Source organism: Rhea pennata, chromosome 3, assembly GCF_028389875.1.
Source record: "Rhea pennata isolate bPtePen1 chromosome 3, bPtePen1.pri, whole genome shotgun sequence".
In the NCBI taxonomy this organism is placed as follows: Eukaryota; Metazoa; Chordata; class Aves; order Rheiformes; family Rheidae; genus Rhea; species Rhea pennata.
The window spans coordinates 44,412,861-44,437,166 of record NC_084665.1 but is presented as its reverse complement, the minus strand read 5'-3'; the positions used below and the strand labels follow the sequence as shown (position 1 = coordinate 44,437,166).

General features: G+C 35.8%; 1 protein-coding gene across 5 annotated transcripts in view; it reads left to right on the top strand.

The window, feature by feature from the left end:
* The window catches only part of RYR2 (ryanodine receptor 2), a 444,114-nt gene that overhangs the window by 116,518 nt on the left and 303,290 nt on the right, over window positions 1-24,306 (top strand). For all 5 annotated transcript variants that reach the window (XM_062572155.1, XM_062572154.1, XM_062572153.1 and 2 more), the window contains exon 2: window positions 6,698-6,817. In XM_062572155.1, the coding sequence (XP_062428139.1) occupies window positions 6,698-6,817 (120 nt within the window). The remainder of the gene's footprint in view (window positions 1-6,697; window positions 6,818-24,306) is intronic.

The window sequence follows — 24,306 nt, the reverse complement described above, 5'->3', positions numbered from 1 at the left end:
TAGAAATGCAGTTACGCCTTTTGAGGGAGGCAAGTTTGTGTACTGTGTCAGATTAGGAAAATGATAACAAATCATTTGATAACAAATGATAACATTTAAATTAGTAATAGTTCATGTTTTATTTGCTGCATTCTCTACAAAGAAGTCAAATATTCAGAAATGATAGATCAAGTAAAATACTGAAAAATGTTGCCTATTTTTGTCCTTTAGTGGAAGCAAATTGCAGGCATCGAGGCCATGCTATACGGAGTTGAAGCACCCTCAGCTGAAACACAGAATTTCTAAATAAATGTTCTAATGGCAGTGCATTGCTGTTTTGCTCTTTGTCAACTTTTCCTGCAGGGATTTTTCATAACAGTAAAATCTCCAAAATTCTATTTTTCTTGCATGATTAAAATAACTGTCTTACTGGAGTACGGCTCCAGACTTGGAGCTAGTAATGGTGCAGAGTGTAAAACAAGCAAAGACAGATGTGGAAGAAAATGTGTTTTACATTTTAAAGAAATAATTCGGTTCTTTTCTTTGATTTACCATTAAGACAGTATCAGACTTGAATTTGAGAATTAAAAAAAAAAAGTATATACTTTTTTATAAGTATATAAGTATAAACTTTTTTATAAAAGTTTAAGGTAATAGAATGTGCAGAAAAAACCCAAAGCAGAATTCAAAGAGTGTTAAAGAAAAATTACCTAGCAAATATTCAGAAAAATGCACAAAATGTAAATATCCTGCCATAAAATCACAGCTATGTCCATACTGAAAAGGAACATAGATATAGTAGATAAAGCAGATATAGTGCTGCAGATGATGCCTACTTATGGCAATTCAGTTGGGGAATTTTAGTCTTTTAATAGAAGTAATATATTCAAGAGGTTAAAGATTGGTTAAGATTGACTTCATACAGGAAGCAATACAGGAACACTTTTTATCTTAAGGAAATAATTTTTGTTCAGTGATAACTTGAATAGTAACAGAAATACTAGTCTTGGAAAAATGTACATAGTCAGAATATTGATGTTGAAACAGCATGCCTACATCTCTACATGAGAAATTCATCTTTTTTTTTTTGACTTGATAGTATACATTTCATGTAATCTTAGTAGGTTAGAGTGGATTTTGTGGAAAAGTCAAATAATCTTTGTAGGTGAAAGTGTTACCGAAGAGCTTTGAGAATGTGCTGTTTTAATATTTTACACTGAGAGCAAACACAAACTCTTCCCCCTTTAATGTGGTCTTCTGGAGTGCAGCTCTGAATGTGCAGTTTGCCAGCTTATGGCATGTTACTGGCAGAGTTTTGGTTTTAGACAGCATCTTTAGCTGTAGAAACAGTCATGGGTGCTGTTAAACATAATACTTATGACTAAACAGCGGTTTAGAACTAATCATAGTATTTGTAGTTACTGGCTTCTCTGATGAATCATTCAATCACTTGTTTAGTTTTTGTGAGTATAAAGATTTCATGAAAGTAATTAGGTACCCTATGATGAACATACATAATTAAGAATCTGCTGTGTGCTGCTCTTTATTCGATAACTGTCCTTATTTTGCAAAATTGGATTCATGAAAAATAAGTAGGGCTTTATGGCATAGATAATGCCTACCTTTTTTTCCAAAGCGCGGGTTGAAGAATCAGAATGAGAAATGCAGTTGAATAATTACCAAAAGCTCGTGCCATTTGAGACGGCTTAGATACCTGCCATAATACAAAGCAGAATTTTTTGATTGGAAGAAGTGGTATCTTAAAACTATGAATTGATGTACTGGCTGATATTTAAGGACTGGTCGGGATTAATAGACTACTCCAAGATGGCACTCGGTCATATTCTTAAAACATTAGTTATCTATTACCCTTAGCTGCACATTGCCTTTAGCAAGTTCATTTGCAAACTGGAGAGGGAAAAAGGATTTCTGACTTAGGTTATCAGTTTAGATATAGGAAATCGGGGTACCACTTCTGCCGTGGCACCGGCATGCTCTGTGACCATAGGTAGATAATATGATCTTAGTTCCATAATTTCCAGTTTGTGCACTGGAGATAATAGTACTTCCAGATTCCCAGGAGTGTTATGAAGAAGTTCATGCTGTGATAAGAACCATCCATTAAAGTGTCTAAGATAGTTGGACAGAGTCTCTGGTTTGATTTATTCAGGGTAAGTGTAGTTACCTCTGAAACTGTGAAACTGTTGTGTCAGGAACTGCATTGCTCTTTTGATGACTGCTCGCCTAGTACTTTTGATAATAGGCTGCAGCACCACTTTGTACGCAGAATTTTTGTGGATATTGGCACCTCCTTTCACTTATTCTCTTGATACCTTTGTTACTGTATCCAAAAAATGGAAAAATGTGAGACATAATGAGCTCAGTAATGAGGATTGCTATGTGACAGAGGATTAGGATGAAAATACTGATGAAGTTTCCAATTTCCATGGAGAAAGCAAGTCAAGTTGGCAGATGTACATCAAAGTAGTGATTATTCAGCAAAACAAGAATAATAGAAACATCTGTAAGAGCAAATGTCTCTTGGGATTTTAGGATTGTGCCGTTGCTCTTTCTTCTGGTCTGTGCTAGAATCTTTCCAAGACTGTGCTGTGTTCCAGTTAATTTGTGAGTGTTGCAGTTGTTTTGTGAAAGTAGTTGAAATAATACTTTTAGTTAAGGTAAAATATGGATACTGTTTTTTATTAGATTGTAATGAGATGAAGGATATGCTAAACTAGTATTTCACCAAGTATGACCGACACACACTGGCGTTTTATTACCGCTTATGTAACTCTGACTAAATACAAAGACTGCTAGTTGTGCTGTGGAAATTTAGAATTTTTGGCTTTGCCTGTGCATTGAATTTGATGATATATAGACAAGTATTTTTTGCGTGCTTCAAACATTGTTTGTCTGAGAGTTTAGATTCCAGCTGGATCAAAAATTACTGCCAATGATTAGATTTTGGCATTAAACATCTGTGCTTGGAGTTGGCTTCTTGGAATCTCGTTCACTTTATTCTGTTTAGTTTACTGTGATATCAAAGTAACTCAACATTTGATAGAGATATTCGAAATAGTCTTCTGTCCATGAGCAATCTGCTTACCAGGAGCAACAAACAACATGCGAGAGATTTAATAAATAAAGCAACATGGAATCACTTACACTAAAGACGAAGTTGCTACTTTAAACCTCCTCTGTAGTTAATCGTTTATGGGGCTCTGACAGGGAGATGCATGTTGGCATGTGCACAGGACAGTCCTGTCCCAAAAGAGAGGGGACTGGGGGAGTATTTGAATGGCGGAGACATTTAGCGGGTGTACAGTTTGCTGGAGACCCTTTTTTGGATTCTGGGACTGTGAAAAGCAGATTAAGGTATTCCTGTCTGCAACTGTGTTACCTCTGCCAGTGAATTTGCAGAGGCAGGTGAGATGGGTAGGGAAGAATTAGATAAAGAGGAGCTGGATCCATAAACATGTGGTTTATTTAACTTTTGAAGGCTACAGTGATAGCCATTTGAAACATAAATAACTTTTATCAGTTTTAATCTGACAGTGACTGACAAAAGAAATTATGGTGATGTAAAACCTCGTCTGCCTAACATATGAGTATAAAAATGCTCAGAAAGTAATAGGAGGAAGTGAGCCAGTTTGAGATCTTCCCTAATTCAAGGTTTAAGATTATATGAGCAATATTTCTCTCTAGCAGATATTTAATGAGGCATACTATGACTTTCTTTATATGAGAGCAAGGTGACCTTCAGGGAAGGTCTTATTGGAGATGACTTCATTAAAAAACAAATTAGGAAATCATACATTTTAACTCCCTTGGTACTGGAACTAGGTAACATATCCTGCTTTGAAAATAAGTTCAGAAAGACAGGACTGAGATGCTTACCCACTTACTATTCTCCTCTAAAGAAATGATATGGAATTATTTACCTTAATATAATTCTACAGCACAATCAGGTAGCATTTGTATAGGAGTCCTCTGAACATGTAGTCAGCAAATGTTTGAAGACTGAATCCAGGATAGAGTTTATAGTGGATTTTTCTCTAATGATGCGCACAAAAATGAAGAACAACTTAGAGCTGGGTATATATAATTATCTAAAATTGCCTTTAACTTAACCTGGCAAAGGTATTGCACCTTTCTTACCCCTTACATGTCAATTTTATCGAATCCATCTCCACTACTAGGAGAAGCTCAATAACATGATCACTACAGCCTGAATTAGGACCATCTAAACACAATCTGAAGAAAATGTGTCAAACCAGATGATTTGTGACTTGCTTTCTTGTACCAGTGAGCATGTCCTGCCAACCTGGGAATTTTTGAGAAAGGCATGGGAGGGCCATTGATACCATTAATCAGTAAGCATTTTTTTGAAAAAAAAGTTTATTTATGAGCTATGTGTTTAATGCAGTATGCTGTATACCCTGCTGTACAGCAAAAGAGGAGAAAATGTTTGTAAAATGAATTGAGAATGTTTGTGTGTGTATGTGTTTGTAATTTAGCAGTTGCTGTATTCCTTTCCTTAATCCTGCAGCAGTCGGCATCTATGTGACACATGGCTGATAGTGCAGTAATTGGTTTGTAGCCAGTTTGATAAGGAAGGATATGATGCATTAGATCATTAACTAAAGTTAATTACATCAAGGATTTACCTAAAACCAATGTATTTTTAATGCTGTTAGCAGAGTGGTGATTAGAGATGGGGCACTTAGAACACTTCTCAGACTTTCTCTCAAAGTACTGTACAGTGGTGGAGAATGGGGTAGTACAAAAGTGCATTATTTTCCTAAAGATGGTGGATTACAGTAGAAAGTAGTCTTACTGTTTTGTCTGCCTTTGGCTCTGGAGGAGTGCCATGCTGGCATCTTCCCCAGTGACCCTTTTGGGGGGGATTCTAGCCCAATGCACGATGGTGGCGTGGTGAGCGGGGTTGCCGTTCTGCCTGAATGGTTATTTAGGAAGAAGGAACAAGGTGAAAAGGAGGGAGAGATTGTATTTATATGGTTACAATCTAACACTACTATTTTAACCTTGAGATAAACTTTTATTTGAATCAAGTGGAATTAAGATTAGGAAAAAAGAACCAGCTCTGAAGTACTAAGAAACGCATTTTAATAGATACTACTTTTACAAAGAGTGCACAGGAGATCCCTTAACAATTCCAGCTCCTTTATTTCAGCCTTTGGGGATTTTTCATTCCCACTAAAATATTTCAAGAAACTTGTAAATTTTGTCAGAGGCCATGCCGTCATGTAAAATGCATTAGCACAAGCCCTGGAAGTACACGCAGACAGATAGACATGATAGTCAGAAGGTCTTGGTTTCATGCTGTGCATACACCCCAGCTTTGCATAAAGATGAAAGTTTTTGAGCAGTGAACACAATGATGAAGTGTTTGCTGCTGCAAACAAGAATTCCCATTCTTTACTTCAGTCGTGTCAGGTACATCTAAGCGTATGATGTGCAGGCTCTAGCTTTGACGCTGTCGCGTAGCTGGCTGTGTACTAGCGTGTTACATAATTACAGTTGTATGTTGTAAGCTGCACATATAACGTTTTGGGGGATTTAATGTCTGCGTGGAAGCAGTTACTGCTTTTTGTCTCTGTAACACACTGAATCATAAGGAACATGCAAATCAGGCACTTTTGCTGGTGTACAAGGAAAATGGTTGACTTAAACTTAGGGTTAGGGTTTGCTACATGAGGACAGTTAAAAAAGGGAACATGAATTAATTTTTAAAGTGACTAGTTAAACTCCATTTAATCTTTTCTGCAGGTGTTCTTTTCAGAATTAAATAAACTTCAGTTTAGTTTAATTACAAGGGTGAACTAAATTAAGCCAAATAAAAGGCCAATCTAATTAAAAAAGAGTGTTTACTAGTGCCTTCATTTTACTTTAAAATCACTCAGTTCATTTTAAATTCAGGCATTTATTTAATGCAGATGATTTTTTCTGAATGCCTCTGTGTAAACAGCTGCTTATAAAAAACCATTTTTTGGGGGTAAATAAGCTTTGCTTTCATGCATGCACTATTATAATCTCTTAATGCAGTTTCATACTCATTTTGCTTCAGTTGCATTCTTCATCGCACAATTTTATTATATTACTTTTTATTTACAGTGTTATATAAGACCTTTTCATTATTGCTTATGTGAAATTTATTATTGGAAACTGTCATTTTGTTTCATAAATAAATGAGCAAGATGCACAGGGTCATATATTCATTAATATTTCTGTAGGATTCTTAAAAAGAGAAGTTTTCCTAGAAAATAGGCTGATTGCAGCAAAACTTTACTTTGTTATTAATTAAGTCTTTTTTATGCAAACAAATTCTTCAGCTTGTGGGTATGTTACTTTATAGAATTGGAATTTAAATAAGGATCTGCTCCAGGTTTTTTTAGGATTGTTGACGTCATCTTTGCAGTATTAAGAGAATGATTTAGTTCATAACATCTGCATCTCATACATTAGTGCTGATTTTTGTTATGAAGATAGGCAAACAGAAGAAGGCACACATGTAGGTATTACAGTTATTTTCATTGAATTGCCTACCTTCTCAATTTAGAGAACGAAAATCATGCTGGGATTCATTTCTTGTGTTCGTGGATAACCTGATTTTAGCACTGACTCTGTAAACGCTTCCTGAAATCTTCTTGTGTAAAAAGCATAACCACTGTTAATTTTTTTTTCTGCTATCTATTAGGATGATGAAGTGGTTCTGCAGTGCACTGCAACTGTCCATAAGGAGCAACAGAAACTGTGTCTTGCAGCGGAAGGATTTGGCAACAGACTTTGCTTTTTGGAATCCACATCAAATTCTAAGGTACAACTGACTATTTTAAATAGCATGAATGAAGTAAGCACACAGTTATAATATTGCCTGCTTTGATGTAGTATACACAGGTCTATCTAGGAGAATGGAGAAATTAAGTTTTATCAACCATATATTTTTTCTTTTAATCCCCCTTTGAAATTTAATCCCTGGTTTGTCATGGCCCTTTGGCTGGACTAGTGCTGTGCTTTCTGTTTTGAGCCACCATTGAAGACTGACTAGTAGAAGCAGCCTGTCTGAAGAGCATGCTTATTATTTGGGTTACCACAATCTAGCTGTGCTCACAGGGCAATTTTTGTGTGTTGCAACACAAATACATATTTGATTGTGCTCATTTGAAGACCATGGAAGAGACTGTTCCACCTGTGATAATTTTTTATTCTGGGCCTTTTGCTTTGACATGGTTATTACTTTAAATTCTTCTAATTTCCCAGCCCAGCAGAATGATGGTGCAAATATCAAGGAAGTTTCATCTGATCGATTAATTTGTCTAATCTCTTAAAGGATGCTATACAATAGATACAGTGTCTTGAAAAAATAATTTTTTTTGCTATTTGGTGTAACACATGGGGATATGTTTTGCAGTCACATATGCTCCAATAAATGTTATCAAAGACAAAAATTGACCTTCTGAGTGCAGAACTGATTTTGTGATTAAAGTAGTGAGTATACTTGGACTTCTTGATAATTCAACAGGAAAAATATTTGTTGCTTAACATATATATATATTTTTTTTTTCTTTAAATAAAATATAAATGTTTGGTGAGAGAATTAAATAAAAGTAATGCATCTAGAAAGATTTAATACCAAAATTGTTTTTTTAGCTTGCCAGATTCCATAACATGACTTTAATTTTCTCTGATACATTGCAGAGTAATGCTTCATTTTCTGTGTTTCATCATTTTGAATGTATTATTCATCACAATAAATTTTTCACTGGGATATTAATGATTCATTGTAATAGCAGAGATCTTGATGAATTCATTTGTGCTGCTCCATTTTAAGTGAATCTTTTTTAACAGTAAAAAATGTTCCAGGATGGAACTAGGTGCTAGTCACCTGTAAGGCCAGAAAAATCTCTTTAATGAATTTATTGTCACGTAGTAAGTTTGGATATCAAATCTATAGCGTCTCTTTTACTATGTAAAACTCCTGAATGTTGTTGTCTTTAAGGGGGATGGTGTAAATTTCAAATCACTTTCCTATACTTTCTCATTAATGCTGCCTTTTCTGGGTGCTTGGTGAGGCAATATTTATTCTGCTTGTCCTGCATGAGCTCTGAGAAGAAAAGCAAAGAAAAAAGAACGACGTGTGGCTCATCTTAGTTATAATTTTTAAGAGTTGGCAGTTCCTAGGATGAGCTTATCTGAAATCATTTGGAGGGTTAAATACTGAGAGCGCCATAAAATTACAAAATCTGTAAAGCAAAGTTGACTGTTAGAGTAAGTAAAAATGGGTTTCTCTTCAATGTCTGTGTCCGTACAACATTTTGTATTATTTAAGAAAGATCATATTTAAGAAAATATCAAAAGGGACATATGATACTTTGAAGAAGGTTCCAGCAGAGTTCTTGAGCTAGTAGAAAACATTTCCCTGAATGTCCATAAGGGTATTTTTTAGGTGTCATGGAGTCATGATGTACTCCAGTGAAAGCATCAGTGGCCAAGGAAAAAAGTTTTTCTTCTGAATTACAGCGAGGCTCAAGCACAAGGTACCAAACCAAGCACTGGTTATAGATGGTAATAATTGGCAGTAGGCCAACACACATAATAGTTATAAAAAAATCCTTATAATAGCAGTACAGTTTAGCAGAGTGATCAATTCTGTATACCTGTACCTGAAGCAAAGATGCTAGTTAGTTTTGTTGCAGTCAAGTAAAAACCAAAAGATAGTCTTGTTCAGTCATGGACAGTGGCAATATGTTGTTACACAATTCTGTACAGGTTCAAATGCCCTAAAATTGGTTCTACGCAGAATTCCAGGTTGCGTTTCTTTAGTGATTAGTAATTCACCATTTATACTTTTGTTTATACCACTGGGACCTCTGGTATCATCCTGTCATTGTGCTTCCAAGACTCTTTCTATTCACCTTGTGCTTATATTCTTGAAGATCCCTAACAGAGTTTCTTGCACCCTTCAGCACCCTTCAAGAAGTGGATCCTGGTAACGTAATTCATATCTTGTTAGCACAGCCTACTCATGTGCACTTTCTTGCTGTAGAATCATTAAATAGTTCACACACAAAAATAACAGTCATCTAGAAGACATATGTTGACAGAACGCTTTGGCAACTAATGATTATTAGCATTTATCCTGTTAGGACCATAACACTGGATGGCACACGATGAAATGTTTTTAAACTCAATGTATTTGGCATAGTGAGGATCTACAGCACAACTATTTCTTTGGAGCATTATATGGATTGTATCAGCATTGTAGGAAAACAGATTTTGAAAGTATCACAGAAACAAAACATTGACGATAATAGTTGGGCTAAGTTAGCAAACACTCTAATGAACATTGTATTCAGTTCACATCCATTCAAACTTCAAAACTCTTTCCAGAATCCACTTCCTTCACTTTTCTGGGAAGCCTTCTATAGAGTCAAATAAAGCCAACGCTGAGCTCAGACTGGGTTTTTCAGGGCATTATCCAGTTGGGTCTTGAAATCCTCGAAGGATGGAGATGGCACAGCCTCTCTGGGCGAAACATGGCAAAATTATGGGGAAAAAAGGCAGCGATTTTAGTTTCTTAAGTAAAAAGAAGAAAATTAGAGATAGGTGTCATAAAAAAGCCACAGCATACATAAACCTCTTTTTCTGAAGTTGGCCAATGGGTGATTTTTGTATCATCAACATTTGCTTTACTTTTAAATCCTTAAATCCTTGTGTGGAAGAAGCTCACTTAATTATTAAGACAGGATCTATGATCTCAGTGAGAGATTACAGTGAGATATATTTTTTTACATTTTAAAATTAGATTGTTTTTTTGTTGCGCTCTTAACATTTTGTTGCCCTTGAGTAGGTGGCTGGACTGGAAAAGAGGTGGGGAGAAGGGAAGGTGGAGAAGGATGGTTGTGCAGCACAAGCAAGGCAGCAGACAAGTGTGGCTGTCAAATATGACAAGAAACGTCTATGTCAGCAGACAAAATCCATATAGAAGCTTCCTAGATAAGAACGTAGGAAAAAGGCATGGCTGTGACTCCTGTACCTTGATTTCTCCTGGAAGCTAGAGCTGTGTGGTTCAGCCTCCTGCTTGTTGCAGCTGGAAGATGGTTCCTTCTAACAGGGTTATCAAAGAAGGCAGTTCAGTTGGTAAAGCAAATGCAGTTATCTCAATTGTTATATTAAGAGCAAATGCAATGATCTACTCCCAATAATAGGTCAATAAAAGGACCTGGAGAAAGACAGCAGAACGTGTTTTGTCTTCAGATGCAAGTCAGAAGTTGGGACACCTGAAATTTCCCATCTCCCAGAAAGTTCACAAGAGCTGACTGATGTTGAGCATAACCTCATAAAAATGAGTGGCAGATGTAAATAGCTTTGAATATTTTCTTTTAGGAAAAACTATTTAACTTCATTTGTTTTTCAGAGTGAGTATAAGATGTGAAGGCAGGGATTGCTTTCTTTTTTTGGCTTGTGCAGCAAGCACTTAAGCATGTTCTCAGTGGCCAGGATAATTAATCTCTCTGACTCTTGCTGAGAAACAGGACCTGTGCTGTGTAATTTTTGATTGCATAAATCCCAGTGTATAAATAAGCCCACAGTGTCCATTAGTGTGTGAATGTAAGTAGATGCTTTTCCAGCAGTTACTGACATAATGAAGTACTAAGTATTTTTAAATTTGATTCACTGTGATGAGTGGAATCTAGATTGCCTGCCCTTGCTTGCAGTGGATCATTCTGGGAATTCGACATACAGTATTTTTTTTCTTTTTCATGATTAATGTTTACATAGCTTCCTTCTAAAAAAGCCAAAAAAAACCCTGTTGCGACTTTGGCAGGACTTTGTACCTGCACCTCAAAGGCAGTTTTACTTGTCTTTATGTCATGTTGCCAAAATAAATGTGCTTATTTAATGGCTAAGATAGCCCTTAATCTTATGTAAATGTTCAGAGGACTCCATTTAGCAGACGTTCACTGAGATAATTGTTTTTAATAATTTAAATGAGTTGTTAATAAATTTATGCATATTTACACATTAATTGCCCTACTTAACATACCTAATTAAGACATAGGTAGAGAAAATCTTTATAGGCATAGATTTGACAAGAGTTGGTTTTTTGACCCATTCTTCCCTACTAAAATGGGTATGTAGGGAAGCATTGTAAATAATGTAATGCATTTTCCTGAAGAAACATTGAGATGTCTTTTCATAATATACATAAACAAATATATGTAAAAATATATTTTTGAAATTATTTATTTATTTGCATATTTGGGATTAATTTTTTGCTCCTTTTCAGGCCTGTACAAATCCTGAGCCTAAATGCAGCTGCATAGCCGTATCTACCAGACTTGACTGTGATTCTTGGATGTAAACCCCCAAAGCAAAAGAATTATTTCTTAAGATAAAATGAACGTGATACATTAAATTTCAAGTTCTCGCTGAAGAGCATCTTTGCTCAAAAGCAGGCACAAGAATGCAATCTAGCGCTGGTATTCCTCTGTGAAATATTAATTTCTTTTTGGACACTGTCTTGCTCAATGGTGACCATCTTCCATTCTTACCATTTCTTGAGATAGTTGGAATTCCTCACGTTAGCAGAATGGACTTTCTACATGAGGAATCATTTGCATCTATTTAGGTAGAAATGTAATTGGCTAAAAGCTACATACAGCAAAGTTTCTGGACCAAGAAGAAAAACTTTGTTTAGTTACTGTGTTTTAAATGCAAACATTGCTCACTGCTGAATTTATTTCATATGGAGCTAATACAGCTTTAAGAAAGAAAGAAGGAAGCCAACATTTTTAAAAACTCAGATAGAATGTTAATTGACTATCTGTTGTTATTTATATTATCACAGTACTCCAAGTCGTGGTACTGTGCAAAAGAGAAGTACATATGATACACACATATATATATACATTATGTCTGTGTTATCAACTAACCAATACAAGATATAAATTTCAAATTGCTCATTTAATTTTTAATATTAATTATTTGCATTTCACACCACCAGTAACATAAGCTATCCAATCAAGAAACTGAACTTAAAGCTAGGTAATTTGTGCAATTTAACTAATATGAATTGTAACTTTACTGCCTAATTTATAATTTGCAATTTTTTTCAATAACAAAATGTCTCTCATTTAAAAAATATGGCAATGTATGCTTTTCATGCAATGGAACAGATCTAGAGTATGAAACCTCTGGTATAAAATAAATGAAAAAAAAACCTGGAAATCCTATTAAATCAATATTCCTTTAAAACTGTATATTCCAGTAGCTGTTCAGTCCTCTCATTGTTTAAAGACTAAAATATAAAAAGGAGTAGGTATTACACTGGAAAATCTTGCCTGAGATACTGCTGTGAAAACAGCAACGTGATGTAAGGGGTCAGGTACACAGTGCACAATCCTGTAATTGGTTTTGGGAGCGTTCTGCAGGCTGTGGAGAAAACTGTCAGTTTGCTGTGATTTAGCTTCCGAGTCCTGGCCTCTTTAGTACCGTTCCTAGGAAAAGGGAGAGTTGCTGCTGTTGCATGATGCTTTTTATCTATTTAAGAGAGAAAGGGACTTCTACGTTCTGTTTGTAGCAATGCCTTTGCACGTGCATCATTGACAGGTTTTGCTTTATGGATTCCCCCCCCCCCTCCCGTTTAGTGTTAAAGCTGAAGTCTTGGGGCTGGCTGCTGAGTGCTGCAAACAGCTTATTTGACTTCTCCGAGTATTCTAACTCTTCAAAACTACCTTTAGAAAGATCTTGAAAAGTCAGCAGAGCAATACACAGAGCAAAGTCAGAATAGATGGAGCTCGTTTGGGTGGGTGTTCTTATTTGCTGAACCTTTAGCGATCTGATGAAAGCCACAAATAATAGCTGTTCGCTGCGAGCACAAGCGCAGCGCCTGCTGCGTTGCTCTATTACCTTGTATAACTGAACATGACAAGGTTGCGCAGGGGCATATTCTGCTAAGCCCTCTAGAGCTTGGCATTTTCAGTATTTTCTCTGATGGCCTTATGGCAGCGTTCAGCGGTACATGCCGAGAAGTTATAAAGCAGGCTTTTGGATTTTGATTTGGGTGATATGTAGCTGAGAAGCTGAAAACCCGAAATAACTGACAGCTTCCTAAATCTGTGTGTTTCAAGCTAAGAGCGCATGAAAGTGCAAATGCTTGATGTGAAATAAGTCCTTTAGACAAACGTTATGTAAAGCAGCAGTGTCAAATTGGCTCTGCAGCCATGTTCAGCACTTGAAATCATGATACTCTTACTTTGCATTCAGTATTTTTAAGCACTGTCTGGCTAAATCCTGCTCAGCAGACTCTTGTGAATAATCCTAGCCCAGTGGCTCTCAGAAGTTTAGAGGAAAAACGACCTAATAATAAATAAATCTTCTATATGCATCTTTGTGGAAATTAGTATTGAGTATATCTGAAATGCAACAAAAGAAGTTTATTAAAACTTCTTGGAGCTTTTATCATTTGAGTGGTGATTTCTGAGATTCTGGTCTCTTCCTCCTTGTTACTTCCTCATGAAACCTAAGGAAGCTTTGCCCTTTCTGAAAGTCAGGGAAAGCAATAATGTCTTTTGCTATTGTAACAAAAGCAATTGCAACAGTAAATTGGGAGGTGCTAGTTTAAAAATAGTTTGGAAGGTTGAAATTGGGCAAGTGGGACTGGTCTGTGGGCTGAAGATGTGTTTCATGTCTTAACGTGCCTGCCAACCAAATAGTGTGCAGGCTTTTGTTAATAACTCTCCTAATACTGGCACAGGAGTTGCAATGTACGATTGCAAGCAGGGCTTTGCTTGGTTTTACAGGCAAAAGAATAATTGTTTTGTTTTGCATTAAAAAATAGGAGCCAGAGAGTGTAAAAGTGATCAGGTTAGAGGATGTGCATAAATGCAGGGGGCCAGAGTTCAGTTCCTGCAGTTCCTGGGTGTGTGTTTGTTTTTCCACCATCATTTCTCAAAGTTTGCTGTTAATTTAAAAATCTGTAGGTAAGAGTGAAGTACACGCAGTTGATGCATGAACTGCGTTGATGCCTCCAGGCTGTTTTCTTTTCTGGAATTGACCTGTCTGCAGTGCCTGGAGGAAGGGAATAGTACTGTGGGAAACGGCTTGCAGGCTAGAGCCGCGAGTGCCTGTTCTTACTAATGTTTCTTTTGATTAGTAGTTTAAGATGCCATTTTTCTCTGTGTCTTTTTTTGATTCGGCCTTTTCAGATGCCATTTTTAAGCCATAATGAGTTTTACAGTTCTCTATGACTGAACGCAAGGATTTTGCAAAGCCAGGGTTGGGGTGATATGTGCAGTGTAACTTTGCACTACCTCCAGTCTGATGCTTTTGGGGTGGTGATCTGGAGGGGCTTGAAGATAATGTTTTACTTAATTGAAGATGAGAGAGTTTTCTGTCCTGTCAGAAAACAATAATCTTGTAAATATAGTGAATTTCTGTGAGTAATACTAATAAATGGTTTTGACCTGGAACTCTCTTTGTTCCTAACCAGATATGGAGATTATATTTAGGAACAAGAGGATTGTTTCATGTTCCAGATATTTGTACTCTTTGTACCATTGATACGAAATGATTGCCTTTCCATTAGAACATGTTATTAAAAATTGGAAATTAATGTCACTGGACTATTGAAAGCCAGCTACAGCGTTCTCTTAGCAATCCTACAAACACCTCTATCCTGCCTCTGAATCTTTTAATGATATCATAGAGTTAGGAACTTCAGTTTTTCTTGATGTTTCTCCAATTCCTGACCAGTTCTAGCTGCACAATACAGTGTTTGCAACATGTCATAAATAAGGCCAGGGAAACAGCAATCCAGATCAATAACAGCTGTCACTCAAGTGGCTTTAGATAACTTAAGATAAATTAGTTTAAGTAGTTTTGGTGTATTTATATGGCTAAGGTGTGTATTGATCATTACAAGACACGACAAGGACAGGATATTTCAGCTTGAGGGATTTTGATTTTGATTACTGTGGGAGAATTAATTAAAAACTGTGAAAGAGGAAGGCAGGTGCAGGACTTGCATGAGACAAACAGTTAGAGGTCTTAAAAAGCAAACAAATATTTCACTCAGGGCAATGTAAAATATGAAAGGGCTTGCCAAGAAATAATTTGAGTTCCCATTACTCAGTAAATTGTAAATTCCAGTAATACAGCATTTCTTTCCGCAACGTGTATTGTATTGAAGCGCAGTTATAACCAAGTTCCAAACTGTGACTCTGTGGTGTAGTTGAATGTGAAGCAAATTTGGTTCTGTTTTAGCTTGCTGGGGACTGTATCATCAAAGGCACGAGGGAGAAAGCCAAGTGCTGTTTGCCATCCTAGGAGAGCATTCGTAGTCCAGTCATACTAATATTAATTCTAATGTGTGTGCTGGGATAGGATTTACTGTTTGAAAATTCTTCAGAAGAACTCAAACACACAAATCTGTATTTACGTAGTATGCTCTTCTAGTAGTACAAATAGAGCCTAATAAAAGTGTAAGAGGAAACAACCGTTGTATTTGGAGTCTTATTTTCGTACATGCTTTTATTACCATTTTTGGGTCAGCTTTCTCTTCTCTCTTCAGGATCATCAGCTCTCTAATTTTTATAAATTGTCAAAGCTCCATTAAATTGTTTGAAAACACCATTAAACTCCTTGCCTGAGCGCTAGTTACTTTTCAGTACCGGTTGTGACTGTAGCTGGTTTTAGTTTACCGCCCTAATACTAAGAGTAAGGTGGAATAGTGCAAGGTCTGTTTCAGGCAGCACTGTTGGAGGGTGAATTATAAGTTCGTGGAGACAATAAACTGCTGTGGAAAAGACATGTGGACATCTTGTGAAATAGCATTATTTCTTACCTATGTTTTTTGCCTCATTTGAGGGCTTCCCATACAAATTCCTATCCCATATATGTTGACTTGTGAGAATAGTTTTAGGGAGAAAACCTCCCTTTTAATAGGGAGGTTTAGAAAGAAAATATTGCCTCTATCTTAAAATAAATCAATAAGTAAAAAAAAAATTAAAAGCATTATATCACACAACAATAAATCATCAAAATATTGTGAAAAAATATTTTCAGCTCAAAAGCCAGAAAAAAGCACCAGAAAGAATTGCGTAGAGGATGGGATTTTTTTTACTGTGAACAAAGGAAAATAAAAATACGTAGATGTAAAAGAATAGGCTACAACCATTATATTTTATTGTTTAAATATGTATTTACACAGTTAAAATCCTAATGTGAACTAAGTTGCGCTTCATGGTTTCTTTTGATCATAGCTTGCCTTCTGAGAGTTTTTCTGGATGGAACAAAAATTGAGACAATTCTAGTTATCTTTATATTGCAAAACAGCTCACAATTAGATTTATTCTAATTGCTGTATTAATTCTAATACATTTAAGGCTACAAAATATTTTATTTTCTTATATTGTTCTATGAGTAGGGGTTTTTAATTATTTTTTCAATTAAACATCCCCCTCTTCTCCTTTTAATTTTAGGCTTTCACTTTGTACATAGAACAATAGATGCTGAAACTTAATTCAGTATGTTCTGTAACAGTCATTTATTTTAAACTGCTCTTATTTTAAGCTGTCATTTTTAATATCCCAATATTCCAGTTGCTATTTATTTGACATCCATGATTATTTTATAAAAAGCTCGTATCATAGGGCAAAATAATAGTCAGATTGCAACACCGTATTTTGATATTCCAATCAAGAAAATTGAAATCTGGAATGATTCCTGATGAAATGGGATTCCCTCCTTGGAACTATCTAGTGTTTGTAGCTGCAGAGACGGATGGTTCTGTGGGATCTTCTTAGGGCGGCTGTGGCTGCGGCTGCAGGCTTAGGTGTTCTGGAGATTTTAGAAAAACATAGTTTAATTCCTGTGATAAAGTCACTTGCTTCCTTGCTTCTCCCACTCCCCCCACCTTCCCTTTCATTCCCCTTTTGTAAAAATAGCTTTATTGTTGCAGAAATCAGTTGCTAAAATTTTCTGAATGCCTACGCCAGCAAAATTGCAAATTCCTAAATTGAATGTAACAGTAAGAAAGCACAGGCATCTTTTCTCTGCAGCTCTCCTCTTCCTCCTTACCCTGCCTCCCCCCAGAAAGTTACTGTTTTATGCTTGGTATTTGCACATAAAATATTGTATGGAAATTCTTTTTATCCATTGGAAGACTATGAGTTGTTGATAGTAAATGTGAGAAACAGTCAGTTGCCAGCCAAACATCTTAGTGATTCGACATGAACTGACTTTGTCACTTGCCTTTTCTTCTTGCACACTATCTTCTCTAAAATGAATTAAAGATGTGCTAGCTTGAGATGAAAAAATGTATAAAAGATGGTCAAAAGAAAAGAAACATATTCGTACATGTAGTGACCTAGCTATGATGTCATTAAACTAAATTTATTCTCTTCAGCCTCAGTAGGTACTACCTCATTGTAAAACGATGTGCTTCTTACTTTTCTGGTAATGCACCGCATGAAATACTGATGTTTCTGTTGGAGGATGGATGATACTTGGTAAATTTTAGTAAGAGTGTAGAAAGCAGACTAGTCAAAGTCTTTACTAACTGTCTGCATAACATAATGGACATGACTTTTATTTAGACTTTAGCTACTTTATTCACTTTAGGCAGTCAGAAAGTCTGTAGAGATGGAGTACAATTGCAGTGAGATCTTATTTTAAGTGTGTTAAGCTGACACTATAAGAATAAAGTTTAACACATCCTGAGTGCTAAATATGAATTAGAATTACAGCATAAATATGGTAGGAGTTACACTAAGCATTAATCTGACCCACATTCGGCTGATACCATTTCAAGTATGTGTACAGATTAATAGCTATAAATGTCTTGCTTTATAAACTCAAAATGGCAAAAGAGTTCTTTCTTTCCTTTTGTGGGTGTTTCCAGCTTATTTCTCACTGAGGTTAGCTGATTTCTATTTCTCTATAATGCATCTGTAATTTTCATTAAAGTTATTTTTTTCACATACATGGAACTTTTGTCACAATTTTTTTAGAATTGTACTATGTTTCTATTAAAAAAGTGGATTTATTAGGAGAATTAATTAAAAAGAGTTCAGTGACTATTTAAGAAAATTTGCAAGAATTGGAGAAAAATATTCCCCTGCTTTTTTTCTTAAAAAAAAGGAAATAGAGTAATACTAAACAAAGGCATTTGAAATGCTAAGTTATCCTCCCAGTGTAGACATGCACCTTAGTAGAGGCTTAGTATGTCCTTGCTTTCTAAGGTGAAAGTTGAAGACCTGGTAAAATAAAGTTGAATGCATGTAGAAGACAGTATGTGATCATGCATAATGGTTATCTAGTGGGGCCTTAAAACTGTAGTTAATGTGTTTTGTGGTGTTCAAATGTACAATTTGGAAAAGGAAGAGTTTGAATAAGGTTAAGGGTGATACTCCAGGGCAATGAATGATCTAAATGAGCACGAGTCGCACACCTGGGTGGTACCTGTAAGCACCTTGTAATCCTCTTCCTTGAATGTGTATTCAAGGGTAGCAGGAAAAGAGCAACTGCCTGTGCCGTTTACCAGCTCCTTGAGACCCTCCTTCACCATCCCTTAATCTTAAAGCCTCTTGCTTGGTTTCCTTTTGTAGAAATCACTTCTGGGGCTTGCGAGTCGCTTGCTGGGAAATGCACGTGGCGGCCCCTGCACTGGCAAGCTGCTGGGGGAGCAGCCAAGTCCTTCCCGTAGAGCAGTGCTCCGTTCAGCAAGTGCCCCTCTGTACTTCATTGCGCCGCACAATGTTTGGGCATGTAAAACCAAAAAAGGACAAAATTTGAATTTTTAGGGAGCTGAACAATTAATCACTAATTAATCTTCCAACCTTTTTAAATTTTATAGTTAATAAAGGTACATTTTAAATGGGTTGCTTACCATGCATTGTACACTCAAATGCAGTGCCATACACACTAATGGAGGGACTTTATACATGCCTAAACATATATGGATGTATATTTAGAAGAACCACTCCAAAATTTTGCTGAAATTTAAATAGACAGGTATGTTTGAAAGTAATTTTGTCTTTTTTTCATGTGAGCAGTGAAAATCTGGACAGCATGCATCCCTAAATCCATGAAGAATTTCCTAGCAGACAGTCTGATAGTATCAGTTCTACTCTTACAACTCCTAAAGTCTTTCTATCCACGACCCAAATATTTGCTGAAGTTTCTGTAAGATTATAAGAATTTCAAAATAAAAAATGTATGTTATGTATGTTTCTTTGGTGAATAACTTTCACTATACCATTTGTAGTAATTTGCATTATGTTGTAGAGGTAAATGTGCGTACCACTGAAGATAAAAGTGATATTTTTGATATAGGTATTATTTTTAATCAAGTAAGATCAAAAGAATCTGGGGTGCCTTATGAACATTACAGCTACCCTGAATCAGAATGGACATATTGTCATTACAAGAAACATAACCACAAGAATGACAAAAGAGATATGAAGTGCTTTTCATCTTGCTAAATTGACTTTATATATGTTTGTGTGTGCATGTATATATATATATAGACATATGCACATATGTATCTATGTATATAAATGTATTTTTATGTTGAGGCTGGCACATCTAAATTTGAATGAAGCACACCTAGCTTCTGTAATGCTGTGGCTGATGGGACAGACTGCAACTTTTGTGGGCAATTGCATTTAATTTATTTTAAATAGAATTTTTTATTAAGCTTGTGAATGAGTAATTGACTCAATACAGACTTTATACATTATTTATTCTGGTTATAAAAACTGATTTATTTTGCAATCTGTAAAAATTTTACTGATAAAACAGAATTTTGCACTGCGGGTGCTTTAGCACATTATAGGAGCTCTCAAGCAAAACAGAGGATTTTGATATGAGTGCCTGAAAAGAGCCTCTGTGCTTTGAGTGTTTTGTCCAAGAGAGGGCTGATACTTTCAGAAGGGCTCAAATGATGCGTCTTCTTTCCTTCCTTCCTCTAAGTAGGAAGTTTATACAGACAGAGTATAAACTCTGTCTCCTGTCCCAGCAAGAGTTGATAGAAACCAATTTTCCTCATGATACAGTTCCACTGTTGATTTCAGAAGCACAAAAGAACAAGTTCAATATTTGAAAATTTACAATAAAATTCTCAGCAGTTAAAACTAAGTGTCCACTATTATGTTTCAGAAGGGTCTGTTATAAAGATCATGCTTTCTGATATGGTGAGAATCATATTTTAGCTGATTCTTTCCAGTTTCTGAAGTAATAGTATACTCTCAAATAATAATATTCCAATTTTTTCCATTACATATTGCAATAGCTACAAATACAGCAAAATCTCTAAAATCAAAAGGGAACTGGAAAGTTTTGAACAATACACATAATATTAACATAACAAAGTAGAATTTGTTGGATCAGCATAAAGTTGAACAAAAATACTTGCTTAATTTGGATGTGTGCACTGTTGATCCTATGAGTTTTTTGGTTAAGTAGCATGAAATTTTCCTGATTACCTTTAAAATTAACAGACTTACACTGCATCAGGGTGATATACTATTAGATAATGTTCATTTAAGCTTCTGACTACAGCTGTGTATATTCTAGTGTCTGTTGAGTTGATTAACTTGGTTTATTCAATGAGGCTGAAATTTGGGAAGTGTATGTAGCTCCTTGTCATCGCTTTTTTTTCTATTGCTAAAAGTTTTAAATTCTCAGAGAACAAATAAAAAAGAGAAATAACTCTCATTAATGTAGGTGTGTTGAACTTAGGGTTAAAAAAGAGACTAAGGAAAGAGAGGTTGAATAAGAACATTATTTATATATCCTTTTTAGTGAAGGATGATATGAGGCCCTAAATCCCAAAAGAAAGTAAATATCATACTAGGGATTAGAACTCAGGATTTCCGAGCAGGTACCTAGGTCCATACTGGCCTCGTGATCCTCAGGAGCATGCAGGAGTGAAGTTTTTCAAAAGAGCAAAAACTGAAAAATTAATGTAAAACTTCATTTACAAACATATAAGAAAAAAATGTAGTTATATAAGAAAAAGCTCTGTGGAGGTAGATTTTATATGAATTTTTAGAACTGTGAGAAAAAAAGCAAAGAAGCAGTTTCCCTCTGCATGTTATATTTTCAGTTTGTGCAGATGAAGTTGTAGATAACATTTTTCTTTACTAAGGAACTGTTCCAGCGTGACCATGCTCCCTGTATCGTTGTCTTTTGGAAGCAGATGACAATTGCTACCTGGAAGGAAGAGCAGGAAAAGATTTCAGTTTTTACTGCTGTGCTAACTCATTTACTGATGAAAACTAGTTAACTGCTCATGATAATACCAAGCGTATCAAGACTTTTTCGCTACTGTGTGCGTCAAACCTAACATTGTGAGAGAGTTCTGCACTCAGAAATGTGGGTGAGGTAGGGGAACTTCATAGACGTGACCCTGGGAGGAGAATCTTTCAAAAAACCTAAAGCGAGTAATTGTGTAGGCCAGATTAACAAGATAAGTTAAAATGCAGGTGATTAGTGGAATAGTGGATGGTGATGACTGTTCCATGGTCCAAAGGAGCTGCTGAGGACTTGGAGCTGGCCTTTGGGAATGAAGTGATTGCAGTGATTTGGATCTGGCCTCTGTCCCACTGGTAGCTGTCTGTGCCTGTCCTAGTCTCCTCTCCACTGTGTGGTCTCCTACTGATAAACCTACAGGAGCTTGATGCTCTTGTTGAATTATCTTTTCTTGTTGCGCTGAAACCTTAAGACCTGCAATCTGTTCTGTCTTTTCTGTTTTGGGATTTGGTGAATGTGATTCATCTTGTTTGGCTGACAGGGCTAGTCAGCAGAGCTGTGTATTTCTTTTGATAACAAACTTGGAAACATGGAAAGCCGTGCCCTTCTCTAGAGGGTCCCAGAAATGGGTGCTTTTACTTGGTAGTACTGGGTGCATTTCATCACTGTCACCAGCCCCTATCTCATTTAAGTGAAAGGGACTACCAGAAAGAGGGGGCTTTATAAATATAAATGTAACTTCAAAATAGGTGATCAGTTCAGTTTGTTTCAGGCTGCTCCCATGAATAGATGCACAGGTGTTTTGCTTAAATTCTGTTCTAAAATTGCATTTTTGAATCCTCCCACCTAGATTCTCAGTTAGGCATCTAGTAAGTGTGCTATTTTCTCAAAAGTTATGAACACCCACATCTCAGTTTTTGACAGTCATACAAACTGTGGATGCTTTGTAAATCAGACTGCTTAGTTAGGTGCTCTTCTTAGGCACTGATGTGTGAATATTTAATATATAGTTAGAGGTGAAACACCTGCAGATCTACTTCATTAGCAATTTGGGTAGAGGAGACCAAAAAAAAAAAAAAAAAACCCAAAACAAAACATGAGCCTAGCAAAACAACTAGGCAGTTTGCAAATAGTTAGGAAGAGAAAGCTGAAGTAAGGTTGCTTATTAACAGAAACAGAATAGTGTTTGCAGATGAGATTTATTATTCTTCAGTTCTGCACTAGTATTTGTGAGAGACAAGTTTTTATTTTGAAGGATCACAGTCTTTTTGATATGAGCAGGTCATAGATTATTGTGGCTTGTTAGTGCTGTGTGCTCATCAGAATAACAGCAGGAAAGAATTTGGAGTCTAAACCTTTTGCTTTCGCTGCCAGCACACTGGAGTATAGTATACTTGTAAATAATAATCAGTAAGAACTGAAATGGTGCGCAATGAACACATCCAGTATCCCTGATTCTGTTGTGGGTTGGACTAGATTTGGAGATATTTTAAAACAGCATTTCAAAAGCTTTGCTCAAAACACCTTTTTAATATAGGGTATGATTATCTAATTTGCACATCTGCTTGTCAGGGAGTAAAGCATAATTTACTGCACGTTAGTACAGAAAATTGCGTTAGTGTATACATTAAGTGTTGTTTAAACTGGACAGGAAGAATATGGAATTCTGAAATTTTCTTAAATAATACAGCTATTACCTAAGTAACATATTTGTCTTAAAAATGCTAGACAAGAATTTAACTATGTTAATCTGTTTTGTTTCACTGAGCATAAGGGGCTCTTATAAACAATGATGAAGAGTTAATAGAAAAAGTTAATAGTAATTTATTGTTTATTTTTTAGCAGTACTGGGTCGTCTTTTGAAATTTAAAATATTATTTCTAGTTTATTCACTATGCAGATTGATTTTTTTTTAGCTACTTGCATATTAGTTTGCAATTACGACTGACTGGATCATCTAGACAAAAATTCTATGTTATTTAATTCGATCAAATGAAAACAAGAACTAACAGAAAATCAGTAGTGTTTTAAACTCAGATATAGCAGAGGTGCTGCTTTTCACTTTTGAAGTTTCCAGTTATATTTTGTTAAAAGACGTTAAAATATAATCTAGTTTTGTAGTTTTGTGTAAAATAAATTGAATATGAATGATTTTGAATTCTGCTATTGTTTAGCAAAATTTTCCACTGATCTTCTGGATCAAAGGAAGAAGAGAATAATTGAAGTAGATTCTCTGGACTGTCCAAGGACCTTATTGCCTATTCTTTTACAAACCAGTCAACCAACCTACTGGGAATATGAACCATTTTTGTATGTCTTAATTTAGGAAGACACTGCAGCAAAGAGGAATACAATAAAAACTGGCAGAAGAGAATGTGGAGGATTATTAATATGGTTATTTTGATCTACTGAGACACTGCTTTCAAGCAGTGATCATCTTTTTCATGTGTAAATTGTGTTGTGCTGTCAAAGATTTATGATTTATAAATCATAAAGATTTATGATTACCATTAAACTACTGAAAATTTCTAGCTAATTATAGGATTTTTTTTTTCATAGCTATTCCTTAGAAGTGCACTGGTGGGTGGGTGTTAGACACGTAGCAAAATGTTTCCTTCAAAATCCTATGGTATTTAATAACGTATTTATAGTCCATCGAAGCATTCGCTCCAGTTCTTGTCTGCAGATCTGGCCTGTCCTTGACAAAGGCTGAGGAAACGGCAGACGTTGCTACAGATTCCCACTGCAGCCTCTCCCGTATGCAGGCGCTCAAGTCTGGACACTGAAACCTATTAAGAAATTTATTTCTATGAAGGTATTTTCATACGTGGAGTATTAGAATACCATATACTCTAGAATACTTTTATTTTTTGTATACTATCCTCTGTTCCTCTCTGAGGGTAATATGAGCCATGCAGTAGATAATTGGAAGATCGGCAAGGACTTTGTAAGGGATTTTTCTTCCTCATCTTTATTTTATGCTTTGACATGTAAGTCATCTTTTTTAAAGCATATTTAAGTGAGTGTTCAGAAATGATCTGGAAGGGT